At 35.9% G+C, this 11,529-nt stretch overlaps 1 protein-coding gene across 1 annotated transcript; it reads right to left on the reverse strand.

Moving 5' to 3' along the window:
• Nucleotides 1-7,760: 7,760 nt before the first annotated feature.
• On the reverse strand, nt 7,761-8,495 carry LOC133879298 (uncharacterized). The gene has a single exon (XM_062317827.1). It carries the CDS (start codon nt 8,493-8,495, stop codon nt 7,761-7,763), a length of 735 nt encoding a protein of 244 aa, XP_062173811.1.
• Between the last annotated feature and the right edge of the window lie 3,034 nt (nt 8,496-11,529).

The following is an 11,529-nucleotide window of genomic DNA, read 5'->3' on the forward strand; positions in this document are numbered from 1 at the left end:
CATACGTCGAAGAGTTAGCTGCCTTTATCCGAACACCAGAACTTTCTCGGCATTTTGGAAACGCCGATAATTAGTTCACTAAAACGATGAAAAAATGTTGAGGCTTATTTAAATAAGCTGAAATATTATTGCAAACCAACGTCATTGTATTCTACTTTCCTAATAATCTAGAAGCTTCCAAACACTCTCTCTCTCTCTCTCTCTCTCTCTCTCTCTCTCTCTCTCTCTCTCTCTCTCTCTCTCTCTCTCTCTCTCTCTCTCTCTCTCGTAGTAATGCTAAAGACATCTTTTTATCATTCCAAAGTTGATATATGAGTATTAAAATTATCATTGAATGGGTCACATTAGAATTATATTTCGACAAAAGTGGTATTTGGCACACTTTGGTAGTTAGTTTAATGGGTCACATTAGAATATTTAAAAATTTAAAAGGCTATTCTAAAATCGACTGTTAGTTCAATGGGCTTTTTTATATCTTTCTTGTAAATTAATGAAAAGTATCCTATAATATTGAAACTAAACAGAGGATTGGACTACTTGTATTAGTCGTATGTAAAAACAATATATTACAAATGACATTTGAAAAACTAAAAGATAATTAACTACACACTGATCATATGGCTATAAATTAAGCACATTTGAACATTTAAAATACAACTGTCATCATCTTCAATGAACGTCGATCGTATGTGACTTCCGATAATGCATGTTTGAATAAAATGATTTGTATTTCGTTCCACGTTATCTTCATCTTTCTTTTTCTTCTTTTTTCTTTCTTTCTTTTTTTTTATTTTTTTTTATGAATTAACTCTTTTATAGCCCAAACTCAAGATTACAACTCTCCAGTAACCACCGGATCCAACAACCTAGTTAGGGACGAACCCCCAACCAAGGCTCAACACAGTGTCAGTTAGAAAAACCAGAACTGGACAAACTATACAAACATAAAGACACAACGTTAGCCATGGGACAATGACTGATGTGTCTAAGCCACCACTATAGGCTAGAACAACTTTATCGAGTTGACCACGTAACCCTCTAACCTTTGTAGCTCCGGTAATTGAAATCTCTCTCTCACTCTGCAGAATTGCTTGGATAACTTGATTTTTATGAGACTTTACAATATTTCCGCTGTCGCTAATAGCCTCCAAGAGATCCGAAACTGCAACTCTGCATAAAGCATCCACCCAAAACCAAACCACCAACACAAACAGACCAGAACCCTATTCCAACATCCAAACACAGCTCCCAATCTCTCAGCAATTCTGAGAGTACTAAAGAATCATTGATTTAACTTCCCATCTAATTTTAGAAAGAAGAGCTTCTTCCGTCTTGGGATTTCTACCGTGAACAAGACAATTTCTTTGTATCCACAAATTGTAAACCGTAGCAGCAAAGCAGAGTTTACGGGCTGTAGAATATAAATTCTTCCCTTTCATACCAGCCGAGCTCCATTTCACAATTAAATCCCAATCATCTGGAGGATCCATCACCTTACAGTCAGCCATGATGGATCTCCATATCCTCCTATTAAAGCTACACTCAAAGAAAATGTGAGCTAAACTTTCCTGTTTAAACCTACAGAAAAGGCAGAGAATATCACCCGTGTAACCCCATCTACACATCTTCTCTCTAGTAGTAATAGCATCTTGGAAAGCAAGCCAAAGGAATAAAGCATGCTTAGGAATAGCAGCAGAGAACCAGACTACCTCATGCCATTCCACTTCAGGCTTTTTTTTCTCTTAACTCTTCCCAGGTTTCAGCACTAGAGAAAACCCCACTTCTAGTGCCCCAAACCGGCTGATCCGCCTCACCAATACTGACCTCAGACAACCGGCTTTGAATCTCCACAAGGGCTAGTATTTGCTTCTACGTTATCTTCGAACTAAAAAAAAGGCTGAAGATACAATAGCTAGAAAGCAAAATTTTCAAATATTCTTTTAAATAAATGTTTGAGGAAAGTGAAAGAAAAGAGAAAATCATTTAAATATTCTTTCAAATAAATGAAAGGAGAAAGAGAGAGAAACGAAAGGAAAGAGAGTGTTTTTATATTATGTACATGGGTTTTATAATCTAAGAAAATATAGGAGCATTGTTGTTGAGTTATATGGTTTGATATGAAATTAATTATGGAAATTGAGTACGTTGTTTTACTGTGATTTCTAATATATGTTGGTTGAAATAATTGTTAGAGTAAATATGTTTTAAAACGGATGTTTTGTTAATTGATTTGTTGCTTTGATTGATGTTCCCTAAAAATGAGTAGGTTTTATTAGAAGTGTTAGTATTTTTGCAGAAAATGAGTTTAGGTGTTATTGTTGAAAAATAATATTGGAACTTAACCATGTTATGTTAAGTAATAATTAATATAGATGATGTTCCAAAGATAATTGCTTCTATGTATGCATAAATGAATGATTAGGGCTCATGTTTAAGCATAAGTTTCTAAAAGAAATGTTATTGACCTTCAATGCACATATGTGTATGTATTTGATGCAGATGATAAACTGAGACTGCACAAAAGGGATGTAAGTATAAATTACTTACTGAAGGTAGTACTGGATTTCAATAGTGTTGTGTTTATGTTTTATTTTAATTGGATGCGTGTGACTGATTATTGCATACTGTGAATAATCAACCTATAAATATTGAGAGCAACATTTCCCAAAGGTTCAGGATGGGAATAGTGCCTGTAACCGAAAACTCAATAATCTATTTTGGAGTTAACGGCTCTCAAAGTGCTAGTAGAGTGACGTGGAACGTACTCTGCTAGTGCGAAAATAAGCTAATCAAAATGTAATGTAGAAGACACGTCGTCGAACATCTCAAATAAGGCGAAATTGACGGGTGACGGCTCTAAACGAGAGGAGTGCAATGACTATATTGAACTGTTAAACTTTGCATAGAAAATTGTCATCTAATCATTATTATGTCATCTCTGTTCCTTAAATAACGCATAAATCATGATGTTATTGATTGACAGTTAGCTCACTTATGGAACTATGGGGTTGTGGTTATAACCACCGTCTCATAGATGTTTGCGCAGGTTTTGAAGATTATGGAATGGATTAACTGCTAGCTTACGAGATTTAAAGCTATTGTAGTTAGGATCTTAGTACTTTGTACTTATAAATGTTGTACTATTTTGTATGTAACATGTTTAAGAATTTACTTGTATTTAGTAAGTTTCCATGTATGCTTTTGTGTCTTATGTGACACATGTTTCTTTGTAAATTAGTGTAAAGGATATTAAATGATTTTTAATGTATGTCTAGAGGAATTTTAGTTAAAGCTCTAAATGTATTGCAAGGGAATTGTCCTTGATGATTGTAAAGAAAAAAAAAAAAAAGGATATTCGTATTATTTCGCTGCCAGATTTATCGTCTCTGAAATGTTAATGACACGTAATTATCCAGATATAATTACTTACGTTTTTTTGTAAAAAGCGAGTCGTTACAATGTTAAACATATCAAATGTCAAACCATATGCATACAATTAAATAAAACAACAATAACTAGTCATTAAAGACTAAACCACATGTCTCATTCTCAGTAAGTAAGAAATACTCACAATAATTCTTCTGCCTTTAGGAAAGCGCTCACAAATATAATCACTGCAATATATACATATATAATACAAGCAAATAGTGAATTAGCATAATTCACTAAAAATAAGTTTTATTCATATTCTAATTTCTGACATTTAAATATTAACTAATTTCCTATTTTTGCTTAACCATTATCAAAGCATATAAAATTAGTCCAATTACATTTTATTACTAATATTTTATGTGGACATTATCACAACATTTATTAAGATCCTTAAGCATAATATTTCTTTTTCCGGCATATAAAATTGATTAATTATATTGCTACATATTTCATGCGGGCATTATAATAGCATTTATAAATAATAACCAAAATTCTTATTTTAGATAAAATGTCATTATAAAAGCTTTAACATTAAAAAGCATATATATTTATTTTTATATCAAATAAACATAATAACTTACCAAATATAAATAATGAGCTTTATGTTTTAAAACAAGTTAATAGAATAATAACCTTATTTTATTCTTATAAAAATCGGGTAGAATAAAGGCATTAGTATTAATAATGCCCAATGATACTTAAAAATATTTGAGCAGCGTAACGACGCTTTTGTAAAACAATGACTTTTTATTCAGACATTATAACGACATGTTTTATAAATCTTTTGCGCCACTTAAAAAGCCTGTTTTAAAACACAACTTAAAAACATTATGATACTTTAATAATAAAACTTATGAAATCATAATCTTTTTAAAATACCATTAACTTTAAAATCATTAACTAAATAATCAAAACTTACCTAAAATATATCAGAAGCTGCTGACCCGTGAGGAGAGAGAAGGAGAGATTTATTTTCTTCTTTGAGACCAAAAGGCAGTATATATATATATATATATATATATATATATATATATATATATATATATATATATATATATATATATATATATATATATATATATATATATATATATATATATATATATATATATATATATATATATATATATATATTATTTGATTATTTTCCATTTCTCTTTTCCTCGCTCTCGAGGGTTCCAGAGAAAAACTTATCCTTTTCTCCAGAACCTTCTCCCCCTAACAGTAGTGTTGTTGGCCGGGGGAGGGAGGTTCCAAACCTCCCTCCTCCAGGTTTTTGCTTCTTCTCTTAGCCCTTTTAGGGCTAAGAGAGGTTTTGGTTCTTCCCTGGGTTGTTTCCAGTGGAGGCTAGAGTCTCCCAGTTACTAGGACTGTGGAGTTTTGAGCCCCCCCGGACTTGTTCCGGTGGTGGTTTTAGTCTTCCTATTCCGTTTGGACTATGGAAGTTTGTATAGTTTTCTAGTTCCTTTAGTTGTTTTTGTTCGTGGCAGTAAAACACTCCAAAGAGGTTCCAGAGGAGGAGAGCCCGCCATTCGTGTCACTGGCGGAGAGATTTGGCCGTGCCTCAGTTTGTATCATTCTTTGAAGTTAGATCTGCGTTGTTCCACCGCCCTCTAGTCGACATGCGCCCCCCAGCCTTGCTCGTCATCGTCCTCTGGCTCAGCCGCTGCCCGCTACGGCCGGAAAGCTCATTGGTAATCGGCGCGTGGTCATCACGCGCCAAGGTGTTCTACACTTTGGGCCGCGCTTGATGGGCACGTTCTGCATCTTTTGCCGTGTCTGGTGGTGCCCGGGGGTTTCTTGTGTTAGGCTGTTGTAGGGGAAGGGCCGGTGGCGGCGCGTTTGCTCTCCGGTGGTGCTTTATTCTGCCGGCAGCTTTTGTCTTGGCTGTTTTCCTTGTATTTGACAGATTGTATTTGACAGTGTGCTTTGGGTTGGATTTAGCCTTGTCATTGCTTTTTAGCATAGATTGTTTGTGACAGACTCCATAGTGTAAGTAGAGGTTCATATGTCAACGCAGAGGCACCTTTCTGTTGGCTAGGCTTCTTTGTAACAACTGTTGATATGATCTGTGTTTTGGGGTAACTGTAATGGGGTTCTTGTTCTTTTCTGAGTCTCTGTAATGGTCTTGAGTCGAGTTTTGACTCTGTTTGACTGTAATTTTGTTACCCTTTGGTGATTTAATGGAATGACTACATGCTCCCTTCAAAAAAAAAAAAAGAAAAAAAAAAGAAGAAAGAGAGACAAGAGAGAGGGAGAGATGGGTCCATGTGAGAGTTGTAGTTGGTTACCATCTTTTCTTTTCTTTCTTTTCTTCTACTTTTCTAACAACCAACTACACACACGTACACCCTTTCTTTTTGTTTTATCCTTTTCTTTTCTTTTTATTTATTTTTTGTTCCATCTTTTCTTAGTTGACCGAACTACTCTCCATGTTTCCTTTTCTTCTTATCTATTGCTTTTCCTATTTACTACTTCCATCGAACACACAGAGAACTAAGAGAAGGAAGAGTCAAAGGAAGAAAAATAGAGAAAGAGGAAGGCACGAGAGAGCTTACCACGGTGAGAGACAATTTATGTTTCTTTCTTTGAGCTGACCGAAAGAAGAGGAGAGGAAAGTGAGAGTTTAACTTTCTGTTTAGCTTACACAGACCCGAGAGAGAGAGAGAGAGAGAGAGATGGCGTTTTCGTAGACCGAGTCCTAGGGAGAATTTGGAAGAGGGAGCTTTACTGGTTTGTGTTTGGATTGCTGGAAACCAAGACCCACCGAAATGGAGCAAGAAAGAGAGTTTACTTCTACTCTTCCTTTTTCGAGAGGGTGAGAGGGAGAGCTTTCTACTTTCACTTCTTTGCTTTTACCGAACTAAGGGAGGGGCAGAGAGAGCTTGAAATGCAGAAAGAGAAGAAGGAAGAAGAAGGCCATTGGGCGTGAATTGAAGAGAGGGGTTGCACTCAATATATAGGAGTCTTGATCGGTTGAGATTAATTGAGTAAAAATTGATCCATGGCTGAGAGGCAACTTGGGCAGCAAGTTTGATCCATGGCCGGGAGTCCTCTACGTGTGTAAGAGTAAACTGATCGAAGGTCAGGGGGTTTGCAAGTGGCAGCAGATCATTTGTTTGCTAAATATCCCTTATCCTCAACAAACTAACATTGAGTTTTAACCTAAGTTTCTAACTTAGTTTGCTGGCCGGTTCTCTTGTGATTATTAGAAGCTGGGTATTAACGTGAAGGCTGGGTATCTTCAACGTGGGCTAGACTGGGTTGCAACATGGGCTGGATAAGGGGCTGGGTTCATGAAGAATTAAAATGAGCCCATTAATTATTAATGATAATTTTCGTCCAAAACAGGGGTAGTAGTTTTCGTACTCTAAATAGAGTCCAAAAATTATGAAATTTAGAGGGTAGTTAGAAGACTTTGAGACAAGCGATCTGGCTTATGAATCGACCAAAATGGAGTTTGTTTAACCCTACTTTCGTTATTTCAAAGTTTAAGGTCTGTTTGAACTTTTATTAAACTAAAACTATAAAGGTTCCTTAAAAAAATGAATATTTCTTTTCATAAATATTCATATTTATTCTTTTGCTTTATTATTAGGTCTTAAATCATATTTTAAGATATTTTATTCAATATCTTAAAATACGGGGTGTTACATCCCTCCCCCCTTAACAAAATTTCATCCCCAAAATTTGTAAACGATATATCGCATAAAGTTTACATTAACGAAAGATTTAGATTACTAATCTTTATGTCTAGCGATACAAATTTCAATGGTAACATTTTAATTACTAATCATGGGTTATCCTAACCCTGATCATTACGAGAAAGAAATGACATAAGAATATAATGTATATTTTATTACTATCATTTGTTTCATTAGAGGTCTTTTATCTTATTCTCCTATTGTTGAAATTTCATCTACCATTTTTAGAAAGAAACTCATCATAGACGAAAACTCCAACTATTATAAGTGGTTGTTCTTATCCTTTCAAAAAGGGTGTAAGAAAATAATATTTTATATAGTACCATGATCTATTTTATGGGTTTGATTTACCGATTGCGATGCGTACGGGTACTAACCTTATACGGTATCTATCTCCATATTTGCGAATTCCTCCTTGTCATCATCATTAAGAACGAGAGATTATACTCGTGCTCGAGCAGAATTTCGTTGTTGCGATCCAATTCCTTGCAACCTTGTCTCCTCTGCAGGATTCATTGAGCAATTCTTCAGGAAATGATCAGGCTTACTACACTTGAAACAGTTCGGGCTTCCTTTCTTACAATCTCCTATGTGTAGTTTCCCACACTTGATACAGGGAGTTTTCTAATCTCCAAGTGTAGGCGGAAAATTCCTGGCCACAGCTGGTTTGGAATCATACTCTATCACTGGCCTATTTGCCGGAGACGACGTCTGCAATTTTAATTGCCTTTTCAGTTTATAGACTGCTGCTGATTCGCGAATTCCTCTCTCCGCAAGAGACGCTACTTCCATTAACCGGGCGTAGTCCTTGATCTCGAGGCATATCACCCTTTCCTTGATGCGAGGGTTAAGCCCATTTTCGAACCTCTCTACTTTTGATTCTTCGTCGGGGATTAAGTTAGCGGTGAACCTAGCGAGTTCTATGAATATGGCGGAGTATTGTTCCACTGTCATGTCACCCTGGACAAGATTTTGGAATTCGATAGCTCTCAGTTGCCTTTGAGCTCTGGGGAAGAATCGCCTGTTGTATTCAACTTTAAATAGGTCCCAAGTGATTACCGTTTCGTTTGGGGGTTTTGTTAGCAATACCTTCTTAGAGGTCCACCATCTTCCAGCTTCGCCTGTCAGCTTTAGTTCGATGTATCTGACCCTCTGTTCGTTGGTGCAGCCGAAGATGTCGAACAGTACCTCGATGTCAGTGAGCCATGCTTCAACTGCGCTTGGTCCTTCTATACCTTCAAACGATCGGAAGTTGTGACTAGAAAAGCCACGGAGTGAACAACCTAGAGGTTCGGCTTGGTTGTTGGGTTGTGGCATACGTGTTATCGCTTCGACGAATTGCCTAGAGGTGTCAGCCATGAATTGGATCAAGGCTTCATAGAATTGTGGAGGTGGAATCCTTCCGTTACCGTTTTCATGGTGATTTCGTCCTGATTCTTACAACGTCAATAAGGCGGCATTTTTCTGCGTCAAGCTATTATGTTATAACAAAATAAAGATAACACAATTTGTTCGGAACCAATGAAGATCACGTGGATATTTCATATCTAAATTATTATTCAGGAGGCGATTTTCCAGTACTATGTCATCTAACTTATTAAACTTAGTAAAGCGTGTTTATTCAATCTTTTCTAAATGATAGTCTTGTCATTTACCTAGTGACTCTAAAAGAGTAGATGAACACACTCATTCACAACATTACAATACTAAGCACATAACCTAAAGGAGCGTTATGTGCTAAGTGTACATACACATGCATAGCACACATACTCAAAAGTTTTTCATAAAGAATTTTCTTTGTTTCAAAACTTTTTGAAAACATACAATATTAATACAAGAATGAGTAGTCTTATTCCGGAATAAGAGTTTAACTCCATCTATTCATTAGGAGAAATAAGAGTTTAACTCCCTCTTATTTGAAAACATACAATATTAATACAAGAATGAGTAGGACCCTGGTGGCCGGCTTCATTAAGAGAGAAAGAGAGAGAGAGAGAGAGCGTGAGAGAGACAGAGATGGCTGGAGCTATAGGGAGAAAACATATAGTACGTGGAGAGAGAGACGTTTTTCAAAAACAACTTTCGCAATAAATACGAAATGACAAGGGAGTGGCACGGGACAGAATTGTGTCCCGCGTGGACGCCCCCCAACTCCATTTGGAGTTGTTTTACTTAAAAATGACTCTGTTTGGAGTCGTTCCTTGACATTTGGAGTCGTTTTGCAGTCTCCAAAATAGAGCCGTTTTGATACTAAAACAGCTTCAACTAGAGCCGTTTTGATTAAAAAAAAAAAAGACTCTATGTAGAGTCGTTTTTGTCCAAAAACGACTCCAATTATTTTAAATTTTTACTCTAAAGATTTATATGTATATAAATTATATAAATTATATATATAACATATATATGTATATAGATAACATATTATATATATATATATATATATATATATATATATATATATATATATATATATATATATATATATATATATGTGTGTGTAACATATATATTGTATATACATATATTGTCATACTGACCAAGTACTCTACTCTCTCTTTAGAGAGAGAACGTTTGAAGTTAATATCTAATAATATGAGTTGTTGCGATATATATATATATATATATATATATATATATATATATATATATATATAACATACATATTATATATATGTACGTGTGTGTGTATAACATATATATTGTATATACATATATTGTCATACTGACCAAGTACTCTACTCTCTCTTTAGAGAGAGAACGCCTGAAGTTTCTAGACCGAGAGAGAGAAACCTAAGAGCTTCATTCGCCAGGGGGAGAGGCTTCACATCTCCCCCTCCTGGTGCTGGTGCTTTCCCCCTAGCCTTTAGGGCAAGCTAGGGTGGTTTTTGTCTCCAAGCCTTTAGGCTGTTGAAGTTTTTGATCCTCCCGGTCCTTCAACCGATGGAGGTTGTTGGGTTTTTCTTCTTCTTCTTCCTCGACAAATTTTTTTTTCTTTTTTTTCTTGTTGCAAGCAATGATTTTCAGGTGTTGGTCCATGAAGAACGATGGGTGTTGGTGGATTTTCGGTGGAGATATGTTCCAAGTCAGATTTTTTATCCTCGGTTGGATTTTCTCCAGCAAGAACTATCTAGGTGTGGTAGCCGACCTTTTCTGGTCAGGATGGTCACTTAATGAAGCCGTGTGGTTTGTCTCTAGACGGTGTGTGATCTGCACGTGCCGGCGGTTTAGATCTTCTGTTTTATGTGCGTGTGGGATACAGGTCTTTTCTCCAGTCTTGGAAGGTGCCGATCTAAGCTCGTGAAGATCGTCCATCGCTAAGGGAGTTCCCGGAGAAGGCGCGTGCTTTACACACGCCGACTCCGGCAGTCGTTTCTTTCCCGGAGCCGGTATGCTGGGTTCTCTGTTTGGTTTTTGTTTGTATATTCTTGCTTGTGTTTACAGTTTATCATTTTTTTAACTATTTTAAGCCAGTTTTTTTTTTTGTTTTGTGGGTAGAGATTTTTTTATCTCTAGTTCGCTTCGATGGCCTTTGGCCAGTCGGGCTTTGTTTCTCACCTTTGGGCGTTGTGATTATATATATATATATATTAATTACTTTTATTTTTTGTAGATATGGTTAGAATTATTATAAATGGTGTTGTTTTTAATTTTTAAAATTTGAGACTTTTTTTTATAAAATGGCTGAAAATGGAGCCGTTTTTACGAAAAACAGCTCTAAATGGAGCCGATTTACAAAAAACAGCTGGAAATTGAGCCGTTTGTAAAGTGGCTCAAAATTGAGCCGTTTTTTATAAAAGGGTTGAAAATGGAGTCTTTTTTTATAAAAGGACTGAAAATGGAGAATTTTTCATAAAAATGACTCTAATTAATATTGATTCATTAAATAGAGCCACTTTTGTAGAAATGGCTCAAATTAGAGCTGTTTTATATAAAGTGGCTCCATTTTGAGCCATTTAAGTATAAGTGGCTCAAAAAAATTTTAAGCCGTTTTTCTATTTTAAACAGCTCCAACTGGAGCCGTTTTCCTAAAACAGCTCCCAAAGAAACTGTTCAAAGTGCTGTTTTTTTGTAGTGAGAACACGTTTAGCAACCTTTAAGTGATCGGTTGTTAGACAATGAAGGAACTAGCAAAACTGATCGATTTATAGAATAGGAGATGTCAGGTTTGGTGAAGGTGCAGTACTGTAATGCACCAACAATATGTTTATAAATCATGGGATCAAACAAAGCATCACCGTCGAGCTTAGTGAGCTTCTTTCCTGAAGTGCAGGGGCTTGCATATGGCTTGGATCCAAGCATATGAACTCTGTCAAGAAGGTTAATAATGTTCTTCCCTTGATTCAAATATAAGCCATAGGAGTCGCAAAGAACATGAATATCAAGGAAGTAAGAG

This window comes from Alnus glutinosa, chromosome 10 (genome assembly GCF_958979055.1).
Source record: "Alnus glutinosa chromosome 10, dhAlnGlut1.1, whole genome shotgun sequence".
Taxonomy (NCBI): Eukaryota; Viridiplantae; Streptophyta; class Magnoliopsida; order Fagales; family Betulaceae; genus Alnus; species Alnus glutinosa.

Excerpts from the sequence above, each read along its gene's own strand:
- LOC133879298 (XM_062317827.1), bottom strand. The coding sequence starts at position 8,495 with ATGGCTGACACCTCTAGGCAATTCGTCGAAGCGATAACACGTATGCCA.